Here is a 20,755-nt window from a genome sequence, read left to right on the forward strand (position 1 = left end):
AGAAACTATAGTTTGGATCACTTGTGTTGTTACTTTACTGTAAATTAACACTATTTTAGCTGAACCGTGTTGTCCGTTTTCTACAAGATTAATCGTTGTAAGAGCGCCGCGGAGCATGTCGGGGCAAAATTCTCACAAGAACTCAAATAAATGCCCCGTCGGATATCAAATCACATTTGGGAGCAGTTTATGACAGAGAGAGTAACTTTTATTCTTAAATACTGATGAATGAAAAAAAAGTGTCTCCAGCAAAAAGGGCACTTTACTCATCCAGGGCAAAAGGGCTGGTGCTTGAGCACCACTAGGGCTCCATCTGTGCACGTGCCTGCCCCTGTGTATAAATGTATATATGTGATTAATCATGATTAATCCACAGAAACCTGTGATTAACCTGATTAAAAATTGTAATCGTTTCACAGCCCTATTATATACATATAGAATGGTCTATATGTGTTCGATTGTATACATGTTTATATATATTTAAATATACGTAGTGGTGTACACTAACAAAGTAGAAATACTTTGAGACTGTACTTAACTCGTTATTTTGGATATCTGTACTTTACTATTTATATTTCTGTTTACTTTCACTTTTACTTCACTACATCTTGTAAAGCAAACTCATACTTTGACTGTGATAGCTTTCCCTGAAACCTTCGTCACTCGCTAAAAAATTTAATCTATTTTAAGAAAACAAATACATCCTAGCTTATATATATATGTATATATATAAATATATATATTTATATATATATATAAATATATATATTTATATATACAGGACTGTCTCAGAAAATTAGAATATTGTGATGAAGTTCTTTATTTTCTGTAATGCAATTAAAAAAACAAAAATGTCATGCATTCTGGATTCATTACAAATCAACTGAAATATTGCAAGCCTTTTATTCTGATTTATTGCTGATTATGGCTTACAGCTTAAGAAAACGCAAATATCCTATCTCTAAATATTAGAATATCATGAAAAAGTATACTAGTAGGGTATTAAACAAATCACTTGAATTGTCTAATTAACTCGAAACACCTGCAAGGGTTTCCTGAGCCTTGACAAACACTCAGCTGTTATAAATCTTTTTTTTACTTGGTCTGAGGAAATATTAAAATTTTATGAGATAGGATTTTAGAGTTTTCTTAAGCTGTAAGCCATAATCAGCAATATTAAAAGAATAAAAGGCTTGCAATATTTCAGTTGATTTGTAATGAATCCAGAATGCATGACATTTTTGTTTTTTTAATTGCATTACAGAAAATAAAGAACTTTATCACAATATTCTAATTTTCTGAGACAGTCCTGTATACACGCATATATATAAAAATACATATATAGATAAATATATATATATTTATATATATATATTAAAACATATATATATTATATGTATATATAATTATATATATATAAATATATATATATATATGAAAATATATATATATTTAAGTATACATGTATCCAATCATATTCATATATACATGTATAAATGTATATTTGTATGTGTTAAAATATCCATGTATGTATATGATTGCATTTAGGTATAAGATTGTACACATATATTTATAGATGAATGTAAACAACCATATACACATATACAATCATATACAAATATACATATATATATACGTATATAAATATACGTATATATATATGATTATATACATACATATATATATAAACATATATGTGTGTGTTCTAGTCATAAAACTGTCTAAGAAGTGGCTAAAATGCAAACTGCAATTCTCACACGCGCGCACACACACACGCACACGCACGCACGCGCGCACGCGCGAGCAGAGGCCAGGTCAGATGACGGTCACGTGCTGCAGTCAGCTGACTCTCGCGCTCAGCAGACGGATCGGACGGTCAGCAGGATGCCTTTCTCCGAGCTCTACTTCAACGTCGACAACGGCTACCTGGAGGGGCTGGTCCGGGGCTTCAAGGCCGGGATCCTGACCCAGGCGGACTACCTGAACCTGGTCCAGTGCGAGACTCTGGAGGGTGAGTCGCACCAGAGGGCAGCTAACGGCTAGCTCGAGCTAACCGACGCTGTCAGTCAGAGCGCTAACGCGAGCTCGATAACGTCGCTTTAAACCCCACCACTCACTTCTGTTGTCTCTCGCTATTGTCTCCGAGCCGCACGGCCACAAGAAGCGACTAAATGTCAAATAACAAGCGAGATCTGTTTGGTTTTAACGCTCCACATCCTCTAAATGCGAGCGAGGTACGGCTAACGAAACGGTGTTACGGTTTAACAGGCGACCGTGTTGACCGGAGACTGGAAGACAACACGGAAGCTAGCCGTGCTCGAGAATGCCGCATTGTGCATATATATATATATATATTTTAGTGGTCAGGGTTGATACTGTATTGAAAAACAAATACTTGTTTGTATTTGTAACTAAGAAATTCGTCCATTCGGCTGGAAGTCTCCGGGTAACACGGCCGCCTGTCAGACCGTAACACCGGCTCAAACGAAACTGGCCTTTTTCAGGGGAAGCGAAATTATTATTATGTTAACTATTGTATTAAATACTGCGGCAGCACCGGCACTCACCAGTTTATTATGGTCATTATATATATATATAAGAGCAACACAAAAATTAAAAAGTATTTTGATTTTATTGAAATAAATAATCCCTTAAGAAAGATAAGAAAAAAATAGAAATAATACAAATGTAAAATGAAATGTAATTGTTGGACATATGAGATATATATATATATGTGTTAAGTCAAAGTAATACCAGCATCAACATATACTACTTATGGTATATAGATATATCAATGACAAACTTCAAAATCATAACATATCAATGGATTATAATTATTAAAATGCTTTAATGTGTTCATCACTTTAATGCTGCAGCTAGTAAAGTGTAGTTTATTGTATGTACTTAATTTACTGCTAGGTAGACAATCTGCAAACTAAACCTTCCATGTAGAGAAACTAGAAAACAATGTTGGCAGAATTGAATATATATATATAAATGAACAGCAGGTGTGTGTGCAGGTGTAAACAGGAAGTAGAATAAAGGTGAAGTGTACCAGTGATGAGCTCAGCAGTCATGTGACCAGCAGGGTTTTATGGTGTTGTAGTTCTCCTGCAGACAGCTGTGCGTGGAGAAGTCATTGTAACCCCCAGACCTGAAGCTCCACCTGCAGAGCACCGACTATGGCAGCTTCCTGGCCAACGAGGCGTCGCCGCTCACCGTGTCCGTCATCGACGACAAGCTGAAGGAGAAGATGGTGGTGGAGTTCCGCCACATGAGGAACCAATCGTACGAGCCGCTGGCGAGCTTCATGGACTTCATCACGTAAGAACTCCACATTACACGTTCTCGAAAGAGGGAAAGAGTGCCACATTACACGTCCTCTATGGAGGGAGAGAGTGCCACATTACACGTTACTATGGAGGGAGAGAGTGCCACATTACACGTCGCTATGGAGGGAGAGAGTGCCACATTACACGTCCGCTATGGAGGGAGAGAGTGCCACATTACACATCCTCTATGGTCGAATGGCTCTAAAGTCATAACTGACGACGGTTATTATGAAACATACAATTTCCCAGTTGGTTTTAGTTTATTTCAGTTGCTACTCCATAAGAATTGTTATTCAGTCACCTTTTCATTTTTTTGCTATCTTGTGCTGCTGCACCTGCAAGCAGAAACTCATCTGAGAACTGACGCTGTCAAGCGATCCATCCGAGTTCTGACGTTGGAGGAAATTAAATAAAAAGAAGAGGAGCAAACGTAAACACCATTTAATGGTTTGTGTCATGCGTTAAAATACATGCAGATGTCCACTTGTCCTCTAGTGTCCTTGAATGCACCATCAGGGAACCCTTTCCAAGTGCTTCCTGCCCGTCGGACCGGTCGTCTCCTGAAGCGTCCCGAATGTGAACGTGAATGTTTATTTAATCTTAAAGCAGCTGACGGTGGCTCCTCCCACCTCGTGTCTCCAGCTACAGCTACATGATCGACAACGTCATCCTGCTGATCACCGGCACGCTGCACCAGCGCTCCATCGCCGAGCTGGTGCCCAAGTGCCACCCGCTGGGCAGCTTCGAGCAGATGGAGGCGGTGAACATCGCCCAGACCCCCGCCGAGCTGTACAACGCCATCCTGGTGGACACGCCCCTGGGTGTGTAGCTCCTCCCACCGTTTGAAGGGGCGGGTCCGTCCGTCCGCGGTTCCTTTTTATGTATTTCATCAAACGGAGACGTTTGGAAGTATCTAAAAAGGGCTCGCAGCTTACGTTAAAACATCTGTGAGTCCGGTGAGATGTGGCCTGTAGTACCTCCTGCCGGACAGCAGGGGGCGCCAAACGCCCTGAAACAGGAAGCTTTCCTCTCTTTCCAGCTGCGTTCTTCCAGGACTGCATCTCGGAGCAGGACTTGGACGAGATGAACATCGAAATCATCCGTAACACACTTTACAAGGTAGAGAGCGTCATCCTGCTTCTGATCATATGTATTGATGAGGGGGGGGGGGGGGGCATTCAATGAAGAGAAACGCAGAAGATTCAAACGATTACAGAGATAAAGATAAAAGATTCTGTCCATTGACGCATTTTTGGTGACATTGACAGTTTTCTTAGTTTTTGCAAGAGATAAATAAAGATTTTATTGACCTGCCGTCTACATTGCTGACCCTCGACATTGCTGACCCTCTTCATTGCCGACCCTCTACATTGCTGACCCTCTACATTGCTGACCCTCTACATTGCCGACCCTCTACATTGCCGACCCTCTTCATTGCTGACCCGTCTCCTCCCAGGCGTACCTGGAGGCGTTCTACAAGTTCTGCTCTAACCTCGGAGGAACCACGGCCGACACCATGTGTCCCATCCTGGAGGTGAGTCCTCTGTTCGCGGCTCAAGAAACACTATTTTTATTTATACAAGAAGATTCGAGCCATGATGATTATTTTTTGACAAAAAAAAAAAAATCAATCAAAATGAATTAATCTGAGTATTGATGATGTGCCATAAATCATAAAAAGGAAACATTTGAATTTATTTAATTTATTTGACAAAAATAGTCAAACACAGAATTCTCTATAATCAAAATGTGGGTGAAGTGTTGGTTCCACCTGCTGGTTATATGGAGGTACTACGACTTCACCCTCTCCTCCTATCTCCCCTCCTCTCCCATCTTTATCCTCTCTCCCCTACCTCCTCTCTCTCCTGTCCTCTACTTTCTCCTGTCTTCCTCTCTCTCCTCTCCTCCACTTTCTCCTCTCCTCCTCTCTCTCTCTCCTATCCTCTCCTCCCTCTCTCTCTCTCTCTCTCTCTCCTCTCCTCCTCTCTCTCTCTCCTCCTCTCCTCCTCTCACAGCTGGTCTCAATTATATCATTTTTATCTTCAGCTTGTTTTCTGATGGACAAGTTGGTCACACGATGTATTCGAGGACCGTCGGAAAGATGAAACTCGATACGATAATTAAAGTTCTTTCACAGCTTCTAGCCGAGATGATCGACGTAGTTTTGGAGACTCGTTTAAATAAAACATTCTTCTCCATCCCGCCGCCGGGTTTTGGGGTTCAGAGGCTTCTTAAGGCGGACTGACCTTTTTTAAGGCGGACCGGCTAATCTCTCCCGTCCCCGCCGCAGTTCGAGGCCGACCGGCGAGCCTTCATCATCACCATCAACTCCTTCGGCACCGAGCTGTCCAAGGAGGACCGCGCCAAGCTGTTCCCCCACTGCGGCAAGCTTTACCCAGAAGGCCTTGCTCAGCTGGCGCGGGCCGACGACTACGATCAGGTCAAGATCGTGGCCGACTTCTACACGGTGCGTTCAAGGCCCGCTGTCGCACTTCCTGGTTCATCTGCCTACCATCACCACTGTTATGACATCACCGTTGTTATGACATCATCACTGTTATGACATCACTGTTTGTTATGACATCACTGTTTGTTATGACACCACCGTTGTTATGACATCATCACTGTTATGACATCACTGTTTGTTATGACATCACTGTTTGTTATGACATCACCGTTGTTATGACATCACTGTATTGTGTCTGCAGGAGTACAAGCTGCTGTTTGAGGGTGCCGGCAGTAACCCAGGAGACAAAACCCTGGAGGACAGATTCTTTGAGCACGAGGTGACACACACACACTCACACACTCGAAGCCCACAGTATTGTCCATATTAATTGCAATAAGCTAATGCAGTGCTTCCTCCTCCTCCTCTTCCTCTCAGGTGAAGCTCAACAAGCTCTCCTTCCTCAACCAGTTCCACTTCAGTGTGTTCTACGCCTACGTGAAGCTGAAGGAGCAGGAGTGCAGGAACATCGTGTGGATCGCCGAGTGCATCGCCCAGCGGCACCGCGCCAAGATCGACAACTACATCCCCATCTTCTGAGCCCCCCCCCCCCCTCCATCATTTCATCCATGTCTCTTGCTGACGGTTCGAAGTCTTCTGCGTTCTTCACTCGCGGGCGTTGATTGATTTCTGTGTTGCGTTCAGGCTCTGTTATTGCTGTAAAACACAGTGTTTATCTGTAAAGGAGTCCCAGAGAGCTCAGAGGTCTCATTTGACTCCCAAACGCTCGCCGCGTAGTTGTTGTTGTTCTTGACACGTCGGCTGATAAAAATTTGCAAGCTACTTGCAAATCTACATTTTATTTATTCTACTCCCGGCAGCGTCTCGTTGTCCGAGGTCGTTTCATCTTAAAGCTGCAGGAACACTTTTATTTGGGAGGAAATGTAGAGTAAAAACAAATAATTGAATTTTCCTAAAATCATAAACTTAACGCGACCGCAGAACGTCCTGAACATTCCTCTGCTCGTCTTCAGGTGTATTTATTATTTACTTGTTGTCATCTGTGCCCCCCCCCCTCTGCATTAAAAGCAGCTCCGCCCCCTGAGTTTGTGTAAATGAAATGTTGTGAGACTAAATGTTTAAAGTATACAAAGATATCTAGATATTTAAAAATGAATATGATTCTGTTTACGCTGTAAAAGAAGAAGAAAGGAGTATTTGTTTGTCTGTTCTGTAAATGTGATGAAAACAAATAAACAAACTAAAATAAAAGATTGTCTCTTATTATAAGTTTTAGTTATGAAAAAACAACGAAGTCTAAAGTAGAAAGAGATAAGTAGAGAGAGAGAATATTGGAGGTCAAAGGTCACTGACAAATGAATTACGACCGTTTCACAAACGATGGCCCCAGTCCATCAGGACCCGGTACCGGTCGGCTCCTGATTGACCAATCGGCTCCGTTCTGCTCCAGTTGGTCCAGATTGCAGAGCAGCTATTGCGCAACACGCCTCTGATTGGCCCTTAACGAGCCGCTCGGCCTCCTGATTGGTTCCAATCAGGCTGCTGAGCTCCAGCTGTGGAAGCAGCTGCCTGAGGCCTCTAAGGGAGCCGGAGAGCCTCCTGAGGACCCGCCATGAGCTTCAGGCTGAAGACCGGAGCCGGGCTCCTGGACCTGCACTGCTCCCTGGGCCTGACGGACTGGGACATGGACACGGAGCTGAAGCTCAGCACCACCACGGACCAGCTGCCCCCCGGTGAGGGACAGCCCCACTCACCACACCTCCTGCTGGGAGGATGGGGTTTCACTGTGTGTGTGTGTGTCAGATGAGCAGCTGGGTGACCCCCACGTGGTCCAGAGCTCCGCTCGGACCTCCAGAAGGAAGGAGGACTTCATCTGGTCCGAGCAGGCTTCAGGTGAGACCTTTCTGGATCTGAATACCTCCTCCAGAGCTCCTCTGTGACTCCGCGCCTCCTCCAGACTCCTCGGTGAAGCCCAGCTTGTGGCTGCTGGTGAACCCGAGCATCGCCTGCCCGCTGCGGTACCAAGAACCCCCGGCTGGGGGGGTCCAACCGGCCCAGAAGTCCCCCGCAGAGACCCGGAGGCTCCTCGCCACGGAGGCCCACGTGTCCGGCCTCTGCGGCGCTCCTCTGGGGGGGGAGGGGCTGCCCCCCCCGTACCCGGTACGTTGTTGTGGTCCAACCGGTCTTTAGGGTCATGGATGTGAGGACCGTGGTTCTTAAACCTGGTTTGGTGGATACGGTGAGATCCACAAAGCTCCTTGGTCCCGCCTTCCTTCAGATGCTTTGTGCTGATTGGCTGTGAGACACAGGGGGAGGGGCTTGTTGCCGTTTTAAAATGTTTTAAACTTTTAAATGTTTGTCTTTTAGATCCTGGACGAAGACGTCTCGTGTCGCCCAGCGAAGAACGGACTGAAGGGAAGAACCCCGACGTCCCGGGTGAGGCCCGGTCCGGTTCCTCTAAAATCACCTGGAAACTATTTAATTACTTAATATCACAAAGTTATCGACCAGTTTTTATGTTCAATTCTACCTGGTTATGTACATTTATTTCCAAACTTTAAAGATTCTGTGAACGTTTAACTGGTCAGTGTAGTCCTGGTCCTCTATAGACCTCAGTGTAGTCCTGGTCCTCTATATACCTCAGTGTAGTCCTGGTCCTCTAGAGACCTCAGTGTAGTCCTGGTCCTCTTGAGACCTCAGTGTAGTCCTGGTCCTCTAGAGACCTCAGTGTAGTCCTGGTCCTCTAGAGACCTCAGTGTAGTCCTGGTCCTCTAGAGACCTCAGTGTAGTCCTGGTCCTCTTGAGACCTCAGTGTAGTCCTGGTCCTCTGTAGACCTCAGTGTAGTCCTGGTCCTCTATAGACCTCAGTGTAGTCCTGGTCCTCTATAGACCTCAGTGTAGTCCTGGTCCTCTATAGACCTCAGTGTAGTCCTGGTCCTCTGTAGACCTCAGTGTAGACCTGGTCCTCTGTAGACCTCAGTGTAGTCCTGGTCCTCTAGAGACCTCCGTGTATTCCTGGTCCTCTAGAGACCTCAGTGTAATCCTGGTCCTCTGTAGACCTCAGTGTAGTCCTGGTCCTCTATAGACCTCAGTGTAGTCCTGGTCCTCTATAGACCTCAGTGTAGTCCTGGTCCTCTAGAGACCTCAGTGTAGTCCTGGTCCTCTATAGACCTCAGTGTAGTCCTGGTCCTCTAGAGACCTCAGTGTAGTCCTGGTCCTCTAGAGACCTCAGTGTAGTCCTGGTCCTCTAGAGACCTCAGTGTAGTCCTGGTCCTCTAGAGACCTCAGTGTAGTCCTGGTCCTCTAGAGACCTCAGTGTAGTCCTGGTCCTCTATAGACCTCAGTGTAGTCCTGGTCCTCTATAGACCTCAGTGTAGTCCTGGTCCTCTATAGACCTCAGTGTAGTCCTGGTCCTCTATAGACCTCAGTGTAGTCCTGGTCCTCTATAGACCTCAGTGTAGTCCTGGTCCTCTATAGACCTCAGTGTAGTCCTGGTCCTCTATAGACCTCAGTGTAGTCCTGGTCCTCTATAGACCTCAGTGTAGTCCTGGTCCTCTATAGACCTCAGTGTAGTCCTGGTCCTCTAGAGACCTCAGTGTAGTCCTGGTCCTCTATAGACCTCAGTGTAGTCCTGGTCCTCTATAGACCTCAGTGTAGTCCTGGTCCTCTAGACCTCAGTCTAGTCCTGGTCCTCTATAGACCTCAGTGTAGTCCTGGTCCTCTATAGACCTCAGTGTAGTCCTGGTCCTCTATAGACCTCAGTGTAGTCCTGGTCCTCTATAGACCTCAGTGTAGTCCTGGTCCTCTGTAGACCTCAGTGTAGTCCTGGTCCTCTATAGACCTCAGTGTAGTCCTGGTCCTCTATAGACCTCAGTGTAGTCCTGGTCCTCTAGAGACCTCAGTGTAGTCCTGGTCCTCTGTAGACCTCAGTGTAGTCCTGGTCCTCTGTAGACCTCAGTGTAGTCCTGGTCCTCTGTAGACCTCAGTGTAGTCCTGGTCCTCTAGAGACCTCAGTGTAGTCCTGGTCCTCTATATACCTCAGTGTAGTCCTGGTCCTCTGTAGACCTCAGTGTAGTCCTGGTCCTCTGTAGACCTCAGTGTAGTCCTGGTCCTCTACAGACCTCAGTGTAGTCCTGGTCCTCTGTAGACCTCAGTGTAGTCCTGGTCCTCTAGAGACCTCAGTGTAGTCCTGGTCCTCTAGAGACCTCAGTGTAGTCTAATAGCAGAACTTCTCCTCTCTGGGAGCCAACACCACACTGCTGGAGACCCAGAACCAACACTACCACTTTAGTCCACAGGGGGCGCCAGAACCAACACTACCACTTTAGTCCACAGGGGGCAGCAGAACCAACGTGAGGGGAAAGTTCCTCCTAGAATCTTTTAATTGAGGTGTTTGTTAGTTCCACGTTATCAATGAGATCTTTTGTAAATGTTTATATTTGTCTTATAAGTGGAGTAAATCCCTCTCCGTCCTCAGGCCCAGAAGGCCCTGAAGCCCGGGTCCTGGCCCCGGCCCCCTGTGAACTACTGCATCCTCATCGCCTTGGCGCTGAAGAGCAGCCTCACCGGGAGCCTGAAGGTCCAGCAGATCTACAACTTCACCAGGTGAGCGTCGACCGTCTGCTGACCAGTCCAGCGGCTCATGTGACTCTTATGATCTGTATTACCCCCCCGCCCCCCCACAGGGAGCACTTCCCCTTCTTCCAGACCGCTCCGGACGGCTGGAAGAACACCATCCGACACAACCTGTGCTTCAACAGCAGCTTCCGGAAGACCTGCAACCAGCTGTGCCGCGACGGCAAGAGGAAGTCGTGCTTCTGGCACCTGACGCTGGACGGCCACCGGCGGCTCCGGGACGAGGTGCGCACGCTGGCCGGCGAGGCGTTCGGGCTCCTGGAGCGCAGCATGGCCCGGCCAGGTGAGCCGACGCCTGGGCCCGGGGAGCGTTTACGACGTCTGTTCATCTTTAACGGTTTTCTTTGTTTCCAGATGTGATTCAGAGTCTTTTCGCCCTGGGATGAAGACGGGGAGGAATCCAGCCGACGTGCCATTAAACGTTACATGCCGAATATTATTTATATTTATTTTGATTTGCTCACAACAACAAAAATACAGATGTTTGCAAAAATGACATTGGTGACATTTAAACATCCCTAAATGAAGTTTAATTAAATGTGATTTATTCCATGTTTTCGTTTCAAAGAATTAAAACGATGTTTAATCTGAATCTCTTTGAAAATGAAACATGGTTATGCTGTTTTTATTTTGGACGCAAACTACTTGACTCATTCTATTTTGGTTTAAATTGGCATGATTAATGTTCAGGGACTTCGTCGCCTTGGTTCCTATAATAACCTCGGGCTGTCAGTCCCCTTTTGTTGTTTATAGCATCCGATAATTTAAACTCAAATTATTAAACATTTATTTATTGCTTTTTTCTTTCTTTTGGGAAACCGTTTCCGATATTTATAACACGAATAGAATAATTGTGCTTTAATGTGTTCTCACTTCCCGGCTAACGTCTGCATGAAGATGCTAATTGGATAATAAAAAAACAATTAAAAGATTGACACGAGTAAAACGTCTCTTTTTTTATTATTGTCATATAAACATGCTTTATGTTTAACTGTGTTTGTAGTCAAACGAGGCTGTTTCCCATGATGCATCTGGGTTTTTGTTGGTTCTGTTGTCTCCTCCAAACAGATTCATATCTGGTCCCCCGTCTGTAGGTAAATTTCAGCTTCATTTGCCAACAGTCAAATGCTTCGTGGAGCGGCCATGTGGCGCCTGGTTGATCTAAGTGTTCAGTCAAATGAAGGCCGGCTATATATTCGGCTGCCTGTTCGCACCCGGGGACCTCACTGAGCCCAAGGAGGCCCCGAGATGAGCATCGGGACGGACCAGTTCCCCCTCCGGTGAGTGGGACAGGGTCTTTGAGGCTGTCTAAGGGCCTTCAGGGTCTTTGAGGCTTTCTAAGGCCCTTCAGGGTCTTTGAGGCTTTCTAAGGGCCTTCAGGGTCTTTGAGGCTTTCTAAGGGCCTTCAGGGTCTTTGAGGCTTTCTAAGGGCCTTCAGGGTCTTTGAGGCTTTCTAAGGGCCTTCAGGGTCTTTGAGGCTGTCTAAGGGCCTTCAGGGTCTTTGAGGCTTTCTAAAGGCCTTCAGGGTCTTTGAGGCTGTCTAAGGGCCTTCAGGGTCTATGAGGCTTTCTAAGGGCCTTCAGGGTCTTTGGGGCTGTCTAAGGGCCTTCAGGGTCTTTGAGGCTTTCTAAGGCCCTTCAGGGTCTTTGAGGCTTTCTAAGGGCCTTCAGGGTCTTTGAGGCTTTCTAAGGGCCTTCAGGGTCTTTGAGGCTTTCTAAGGGCCTTCAGGGTCTTTGAGGCTTTCTAAGGGCCTTCAGGGTCTTTGAGGCTTTCTAAGGGCCTTCAGGGTCTTTGAGGCTGTCTAAGGGCCTTCAGGGTCTTTGAGGCTTTCTAAGGGCCTTCAGGGTCTTTGAGGCTTTCTAAGGGCCTTCAGGGTCTTTGAGGCTGTCTAAGGGCCTTCAGGGTCTTTGAGGCTTTCTAAGGGCCTTCAGGGTCTTTGAGGCTGTCTAAGGGCCTTCAGGGTCTTTGAGGCTGTCTAAGGGCCTTCAGGGTCTTTGAGGCTTTCTAAGGGCCTTCAGGGTCTTTGGGGCTTTCTAAGGGCCTTCAGGGTCTTTGAGGCTTTCTAAGGGCCTTCAGGGTCTTTGAGGCTGTCTAAGGCCCTTCAGGGTCTTTGAGGCTTTCTAAGGGCCTTCAGGGTCTTTGAGGCTGTCTAAGGGCCTTCAGGGTCTTTGGGGCTTTCTAAGGGCCTTCAGGGTCTTTGAGGCTGTCTAAGGGCCTTCAGGGTCTTTGGGGCTTTCTAAGGGCCTTCAGGGTTTTTGAGGCTTTCTAAGGGCCTTCAGGGTCTTTGAGGCTGTCTAAGGGCCTTAAGGGGCTTTGAGGCTGTCTAAGGGCCTTCAGGGTCTTTGAGGCTGTCTAAGGGCCTTCAGGGTCTTTGAGGCTTTCTAAGGCCCTTCAGGGTCTTTGAGGCTTTCTAAGGGCCTTCAGGGTCTTTGAGGCTGTCTAAGGGCCTTCAGGGTCTTTGAGGCTTTCTAAGGGCCTTCAGGGTCTTTGAGGCTGTCTAAGGGCCTTCAGGGTCTTTGAGGCTGTCTAAGGGCCTTCAGGGTCTTTGGGGCTTTCTAAGGGCCTTCAGGGTCTTTGAGGCTGTCTAAGGGCCTTCAGAGTCTTTTAAAGTTTATTTTTAACACCATTCCCAAAAATGCTTCCGTATTCATGCCGAGACGTCGTAGCGATCCACGATTCCTCTGCTAATCGTTTTGAACTGTTTCTGCTCCAGATTCCTGACGATGACAACGATGACCAAGAGCTGCTTCTCCGGACCCTTCCTCCTCCTCTTCCTCTGCGGTGCCGCGCCTGGTCTGGGATCAGTGGTGGTTAAAGATTACGCATACTTCCAACGTTATCTCACCTGGCAAGAAGCTCAAGAATACTGCAGCGGGTGAGCGTTCTGTTTATTAACGCTTAGAATTTTTCTCAATCTCAATTCCTGCTCAATGTTGAGCTTTTGTTTTGAAGGGCAACAGCAGAAAAGCCACTCAATTAATACTCAGTGTTGAGCTCCATCTGTAGTACCACTGTGCCCCACTAGAGGTGCGCCCCACAGTTTGAGAACCACTGCTGTAGCGCCATCATCAGGTCAACACTGTAATGACGTCGTGCATGGAAACACTTGATAAAGTGTGTGTGACCCTTTTTTTAAAGATATAAATGTCCTGTTAGAATTAAATGTAACTAAAAGAGCAGAACATCGTGTGACGCTGCGTGTGAAGCGGTCTGATCCATCTTCTTTTGGGGGGCGGAGGGATCCGGATACGTCGACCTGGGCCGACATGGGCTACACCTACACGACCTCCGATGTGAGGTACCTGACCATGCGTGGCTACCGGGCCTGGATCGGCCTGCAGCGGGCGGGGCGGGACTGGCAGTGGGCCGACGGAGGAGCGCTGACGAAGCCCTTCTGGGTGCAGCCGCCGCTGGACAGCCATCTGTGTGCCTCCGTCTTCTACCCCTACGAAGGGTAATGTCAACGCACGCTGCTCCTCCCAGCACTGTTGAGTTAGACATTAAACTACAGGTACCAGGACAATTAATGTGGATTTCAGAGTAAATTGTTTTCTTTAAGGAAGATTAGAATGGAAACCTAAAAAGAAAAAACATAAATATTCTGATTGCCTGACAGAGATCAGATCCAGCCGGGTCCAATGGACCCTCTGAGAAGGGAAGTCACAAAGACTCTGGAGGAAGGAGTTAGTAATGTGTAAATGAAAATCCATCCATAAGGAGAGAGGTGCTCAGTGTATCCTAAACGTCCATAAGGAGAGAGGAGAGAGCTCAGTGTATCCTAAACGTCCATAAGGAGAGAGGAGAGGAGAGAGGAGCTCAGTGTATCCTAAACGTCCATAAGGAGAGAGGAGAGGAGAGAGGAGCTCAGTGTATCCTAAACATCCATAAGGAGAGAGGAGAGAGGAGCTCAGTGTATCCTAAACGTCCATAAGGAGAGAGGAGAGAGGAGCTCAGTGTATCCTAAATGTCCATAAGGAGAGAGGACGGGAGAGAGCGGCTCAGTGTATCCTAAACGTCCATAAGGAGAGAGAGAGAGGGCTCAGTGTATCCTAGACGTCCATAAGGAGAGAGAGAGAGGGCTCAGTGTATCCTAAACGTCCATAAGGAGAGAGGAGAGGAGAGAGGAGCTCAGTGTATCCTAAACGTCCATAAGGAGAGAGGAGAGAGGAGCTCAGTGTCTCCTAGACGTCCATAAGGAGAGAGGAGAGAGGAGCTCAGTGTATCCTAAACGTCCATAAGGAGAGAGGAGAGGAGAGAGGAGCTCAGTGTATCCTAGACGTCCATAAGGAGAGAGGAGAGGAGAGAGGAGCTCAGTGTATCCTAAACATCCATAAGGAGAGAGGAGAGAGGAGCTCAGTGTATCCTAAAAGTCCATAAGGAGAGAGGAGAGAGGAGCTCAGTGTCTCCTAGACGTCCATAAGGAGAGAGGAGAGGAGAGAGGAGCTCAGTGTCTCCTAGACGTCCATAAGGAGAGAGGAGAGAGGAGCTCAGTGTATCCTAAACGTCCATAAGGAGAGAGGAGGAGAGAGGAGCTCAGTGTATCCTAAACGTCCATAAGGAGAGAGGAGAGAGGAGCTCAGTGTCTCCTAGACGTCCATAAGGAGAGAGGAGAGGAGAGAGGAGCTCAGTGTCTCCTAAACGTCCATAAGGAGAGAGGAGAGGAGAGAGCTCAGTGTATCCTAAACGTCCATAAGGAGAGAGGAGAGAGGAGCTCAGTGTATCCTAGACGTCCATAAGGAGAGAGGAGAGGAGAGAGGAGCTCAGTGTATCCTAGACGTCCATAAGGAGAGAGGAGAGGAGAGAGGAGCTCAGTGTATCCTAAACGTCCATAAGGAGAGAGGAGAGGAGAGGGCTCAGTGTCTCCTAAACGTCCATAAGGAGAGAGGAGAGGAGAGGAGCTCAGTGTATCCTAAACGTCCATAAGGAGAGAGAGAGAGGAGAGGGCTCAGTGTCTCCTAAACGTCCATAAGGAGAGAGGAGAGAGGAGCTCAGTGTATCCTAAACGTCCATAAGGAGAGAGGAGAGGGGAGCTCAGTGTATCCTAAACGTCCATAAGGAGAGAGGAGAGGAGCTCAGTGTCTCCTAAACATCCATAAGGAGAGAGGAGAGAGGAGCTCAGTGTCTCCTAAACGTCCACAAGGAGAGAAGAGAGGAGAGAGGAGCTCAGTGTATCCTAAACGTCCATAAGGAGAGAGGAGAGGAGAGGAGCTCAGTGTATCCTAAACGTCCATAAGGAGAGAGGAGAGGAGAGAGGAGCTCAGTGTATCTTAAACGTCCATAAGGAGAGAGGAGAGGAGAGAGGAGCTCAGTGTATCCTAAACGTCCATAAGGAGAGAGGAGAGGAGAGAGGAGCTCAGTGTATCCTAAACGTCCATAAGGAGAGAGGAGAGGAGAGAGGAGCTCAGTGTATCCTAAACGTCCATAAGGAGAGAGGAGAGGAGAGAGGAGCTCAGTGTATCCTAAGCGTCCATTAGGAGAGAGGAGAGGAGAGAGGAGCTCAGTGTATCCTAAACGTCCATAAGGAGAGAGGAGAGGAGAGAGGAGCTCAGTGTATCCTAGACGTCCATAAGGAGAGAGGAGAGGAGCTCAGTGTCTCCTAGACGTCCATAAGGAGAGAGGAGAGAGGAGCTCAGTGTCTCCTAGACGTCCATAAGGAGAGAGGAGAGGAGAGAGGAGCTCAGTGTCTCCTAGACGTCCATAAGGAGAGAGGAGAGGAGAGAGGAGCTCAGTGTCTCCTAGACGTCCTCTAGCAGCATCTCTAGGGGCTGGAGATTATGGTCAGCCAATGTATAAACTGTAATCTGAGATTTAAATCGTGAAACAATGGACTGGCCCTGAAACCCTTTTCATTGTTTGGGTTCTCCCGACAGATACTACGGCACCGACTGTGAAGAATCGCTCTTCTTCTTCTGCAACACGAAGCCCGGCACCAGAAGTGAATTCATCCCCGAGTCCAAGACGCTGGTGGAGGCCGGCAAACACTGCCTGGGCCTGAAGAAGAAGCTGGCGGTTCTCCCAGAACGCCACCAAGTGAGCGAGACCATCATCATACGGGACTTTCCGGTCTGGGTTGGAGTTCCTCCAGAAGGTAAAAACGACTCGTCAGCGTTCTGTCCAGAACCCGTTTACTGGTGACCACCTCAAGCTAAAGTGAACAATAAGCACATTCGGTCGGTTTTAGGCATCATGCCGAATGCTGCGTTCACAAGAAAAGCGTTGTGGATATATGTTTATTATATTATTTATATCTATAAATAATATATATTGTATATATATATTTATTCTATGTATTATAGATATAAAAATATTTATTATATATATATATATATCGATTATATGTATTTATTATATACATATAATTAATATATATATATTTATTATATTTAAATTAATATATAAATATATTTATTATATATGAATTAATTTATAATATATATATTTATTATATAAATATAGTTAAAATATATATTTTATATACATATATTTATTATATATAAATTAATTTATAAAGTATGTATATATTTATTAACATTAAACGAGGCGACAGTCGAAGATTCTCGTCCATTTCGACCATTCGCGCCGGTACCTTGACTTTGCTTTTGCTTTTGAAGTCTACTCGAGCGAAAAATTCTCACCGCTTTTGGTCTCGATGGTCTCGGCTAGTGGGAGCATTCGAGTGGTTTCTGGCCTTCATGTCGACACAACGTTGCCCACATTTCAATATTGTGGACGGATGGTTTCCGTCCACTTGTTGATCACTTTATTGGCATTCAAAAGAAGCGAGCGGGACGGAGTTCGGAGAGTGGGACCCCGAAGTGACGAGGACCCCGGGAGACTGCGCCGCTGTCTCCTCCCTGCGGAGAGCGATGTCGACCCAGACGTGCTCCACCCCGTTGCCATTCGTCTGCCGCTGGGACAACGTGGTCCTGGTGAAGGAGCACAAGTCGTGGGAGGCGGCCCTGGAGCACTGCCGGGCCCTGGGCCACGAGCTGGTGAGCGTGGAGCCGGGGGACGACCACGGATACATGGCGGGGAAGTTGGTGCTCGCCGACACCGAGGCGGTGGGTCGCAACCGCCAACTACTTCCCAAGTTCTTAATTAATGTCTCATCTACCAACAGGAACCCGATTTATGAATGCCCAAACCAAAAGGGTCTGCTTACTTTTAGTTTAGTTTTTTGTTAATGCGTCATATGAATTATTCTTGCTATGTTTTATATATAAGATATTGTTTGCTTTAATGATTTGTAATTTCTTTTGTTGATGTAGTCTTAATATTTGAATTTATATGAATAAAGCCATGTTAAAAATGATATATATATTTTTTGGGACATTAAATTCAAAGGTTTTTACAGAGTTTTAGATATCTGAATAAAGATACTGAAAATACCGTCAACAGACTTTAAAACGTCTATTTTCTAAGCTTCATAATATATCGTTTTAAACGAGTCTCTAAATGCTCTGTGAACAACCCCTCTGCATGGAGCGTCATGATGTCATCGCTCTCCCTCTCCTCAGGTGTGGACGGGCCTCCGCTTCCTGGCCGGTGAGTGGCTGTGGGTGAACGGGCAGGCCGTGTCGTACCCCGCCCTGCCGGCCTGCCCCCCCGCGCGGCAGCACTGCGGCGCCTTGTCCCGGAGCGGCCTGCAGCCCGCGGACTGCGCCGGGGAAAAGAACTTCCTGTGTTACAGCATGTCATAACTCCTCATGCAGCCATTAAAACACAACTGAGCAACTGTGTTCAAGCCTCTGTGTGTTTCTTTTAAAGGAGCAATATACACGTCGTATCATATGATCATATATCATATTATCACTGGTCAGCTCACTGGTCAGCGTCTGTGTTGTGTATCTTACGGTGTCGGGGCGTCCTGTCCTCACAGACCAAAGTCATCGATGCAGAAACTTTAACAAATGGCCTCCTGCTGACCTTTTTGTAGACGTCTTGGATCGCCTCGTGGACCCCTGGCCTGTGGTGGCCCCTCCTGGCTCGTGGCCTGGCCCTCGTGGACCCCCCCTGGCCCCTGTGGACCCCCCATGGCCCTCGTGGACCCCCCCCTGGCCCCTGTGGACCCCCCCTGGCCCTCGTGGACCCCCCTGGCCCTCGTGGACCCCCCCTGGCCCCCGTGGACCCCCTCCTGGCTCCCGTGGACCCACCCTGGCCCTCGTAGACCCCCTGGCCTCGTGGACCCCCTGGCCCTGGCCCTGTGGACCCCCTGGCCCTCGTGGACCCCCTGGCCCTGTGGACCCTCCTGGCCCCGTGGACCCCCTGGCCCTGTGGACCCCTGGCCCGTGGACCCCCCCTCCTGGCCCTGTGGACCCCTCCTGGCCCCTGTGGACCCTCCTGGCCCTGTGGACCCTCCTGGCCCTCGTGGACGCCCCCTGGCCTCGTAGACCCCCCCTGGCCCCCGTGGACCCCTCCTGGCCCTCGTGGACCCCCCTGGCCCCCGTGGACCCCCTCCTGGCTCCCGTGGACCCACCCTGGCCCTCGTAGACCCCTCCTGGCCCCCGTGGACCCCTCCTGGCCCTCGTGGACCCCCCCTGGCCCCCTGAGACTCAGAAGTTATTTCACATTCTCCAAACAGATAAATATTGGTCAATTCAATTCATTTCAGTATATTTTGTATCGCCCGATATCACAAATTACAAATTTGCCTCAAAGGCCTTTATAATCTGTACACACAGAGATCCCTGTCCCAGTCAGAGAGACCGGAGCCTGGAACCCAGAGTGAAATCTTACATGTTCATTCAAAACCAGAATGATGTGTTCAGGGACCGGGAAGATTATTAAAAGCAGTCATGTGAAGCTGCAGGTTTAGGAAAGATCGGGAAATACTTTGTCTACTTAATGGTGAACGAGAAACAACACGTGGACTTTGAGCTTATACTGGGAGCCGCAAACCAGCTGAGCATTAATTGATCAGGGACTAAACACTAAAAAGTATCAAGAGATTTGGTGTAGAGAAATTAAAGTTTGTGAATTAGTCACAAAATGTGATATTTTGGTTTTGTCGACATGATTTGTCCGTTTTCTTTTTGTGTCGCTCAGGTCGAAAATAATCACAACGCAAAGTCGGTAATGATCCGTTTTTTGTGGTGGACACAAATACATGCGTCCATGGAAAATGAGACATTTAAATACTTATTTTGTAAATATTTTATTTGATGTAAATCCCCTGTTCCACATGATACCCTTCCGTGTTCTTTACACTCAGTTTATGTGGCAACAAAGATCGCCGTCCATCCGGAGACTTCTTGTTCTCCACAATCTTCCCGTGAGAGGGTTAATGATTCACGGCATCCACGCATCAATCAATCTGTTGCCCTGAAACAAAGGATTCCTTTTCTTCTCCAAGCTGCCAACTCACCTTGAATCCATTCCCTTGTTCGTCCGGATCGGAGCGGCGCGTTCCGGCGTCCTGCTCTGTGACGCCGTGTTTACGGGGCAGCTGGCAACGTTTTACCTCCGTGAGCGAAGACACTGGCGAAGGGAAAGGTCCAAAGCTCAGAAAGAAGTTATCCAATCGAGTTGTAAACATATTAAATAGTAACAACCAACACAACTGTCGTGAGTCTCGACTCATGGTGGTTTGAAGCGATAATGATGTACGCCGTTATTTTAAATGTTGCCGGAGCAGCTACAACGTTAGCTTCCAAAAGTCGTTTGCTTGTCATCCTGCTGAGTGAACTACCAATGCACGAATTCAGACTTCTTACAATGCGTCACTGATCACGTCGGCTTCCTTTTATACGTTTATATTGTTGTTGTTCGGTAATTTATAGGGCCTGAAAACGATGAACCCCCCCCCTCCAAAACGCATGAATTGGCCGATTCCTTGCAGCGCCCCCTAGTGTTGGGGGGATAAACCTCTAGTATGAGAGAGACACAATAATAACAACAACAGTGCAGTAGTAGAACAATTATGATGCTAAAGCTGTGATGGTATCGCAGTAGAAATAGAAATGCAACTAGCGGGCAGCACCACCAGGGTCCGGATAAAACCAGGACCAGGGTCCGGATAAAACCAGGACCAGGGTCTAGATAAAACCAGGACCAGGGTCCGGATAAAACCAGGACCAGGGTCTAGATAAAACCAGGACCAGGGTCCAGATAAAACCAGGACCAGGGTCCGGATAAAACCAGGACCAGGGTCTAGATAAAACCAGGACCAGGGTCCAGATAAAACCAGGACCAGGGTCCGGATAAAACCAGGACCAGGGTCTAGATAAAACCAGGACCAGGGTCCAGATAAAACCAGGACCAGGGTCCGGATAAAACCAGGACCAGGGTCCGGATAAAACCAGGACCAGGGTCCGGATAAAAC

General features: G+C 47.4%; 2 protein-coding genes across 2 annotated transcripts; both read left to right on the forward strand.

Moving 5' to 3' along the window:
- The first annotated feature begins 1,850 nt into the window (after positions 1-1,850).
- atp6v0d1 (ATPase H+ transporting V0 subunit d1) lies at positions 1,851-7,050 on the forward strand. Its single transcript, XM_056413348.1, has 8 exons — positions 1,851-2,011; positions 3,153-3,324; positions 3,975-4,153; positions 4,372-4,451; positions 4,789-4,866; positions 5,623-5,799; positions 6,041-6,118; positions 6,217-7,050. The coding sequence occupies exons 1-8, from the start codon at positions 1,885-1,887 to the stop codon at positions 6,376-6,378; spliced, it is 1,053 nt and encodes a 350-aa protein (XP_056269323.1). The 5' UTR covers positions 1,851-1,884; the 3' UTR covers positions 6,379-7,050.
- Positions 7,051-7,411: 361 nt separating this feature from the next.
- foxr1 (forkhead box R1) lies at positions 7,412-10,820 on the forward strand. The gene is made up of 7 exons (XM_056413697.1): positions 7,412-7,532; positions 7,603-7,692; positions 7,757-7,959; positions 8,167-8,235; positions 10,277-10,404; positions 10,485-10,717; positions 10,789-10,820. The coding sequence occupies exons 1-7, from the start codon at positions 7,412-7,414 to the stop codon at positions 10,818-10,820; spliced, it is 876 nt and encodes a 291-aa protein (XP_056269672.1).
- Positions 10,821-20,755: the final 9,935 nt, after the last annotated feature.

The sequence above is a fragment of the Pseudoliparis swirei genome, chromosome 4, assembly GCF_029220125.1.
Source record: "Pseudoliparis swirei isolate HS2019 ecotype Mariana Trench chromosome 4, NWPU_hadal_v1, whole genome shotgun sequence".
Lineage (NCBI taxonomy): Eukaryota > Metazoa > Chordata > Actinopteri > Perciformes > Liparidae > Pseudoliparis > Pseudoliparis swirei.

Coding starts and splice junctions, on each gene's coding strand:
- atp6v0d1 (XM_056413348.1), top strand. CDS start 1,885: ATGCCTTTCTCCGAGCTCTACTTCAACGTCGACAACGGCTACCTGGAG. Junction 2,012..3,152: donor CCAGTGCGAGACTCTGGAGG/GTGAGTCGCACC, acceptor TGTAACCCCCAG/ACCTGAAGCTCCACCTGCAG. Junction 5,800..6,040: donor TCGTGGCCGACTTCTACACG/GTGCGTTCAAGG, acceptor TTGTGTCTGCAG/GAGTACAAGCTGCTGTTTGA.
- foxr1 (XM_056413697.1), top strand. CDS start 7,412: ATGAGCTTCAGGCTGAAGACCGGAGCCGGGCTCCTGGACCTGCACTGC. Junction 7,533..7,602: donor CACGGACCAGCTGCCCCCCG/GTGAGGGACAGC, acceptor TGTGTGTGTCAG/ATGAGCAGCTGGGTGACCCC. Junction 10,405..10,484: donor CAGATCTACAACTTCACCAG/GTGAGCGTCGAC, acceptor GCCCCCCCACAG/GGAGCACTTCCCCTTCTTCC.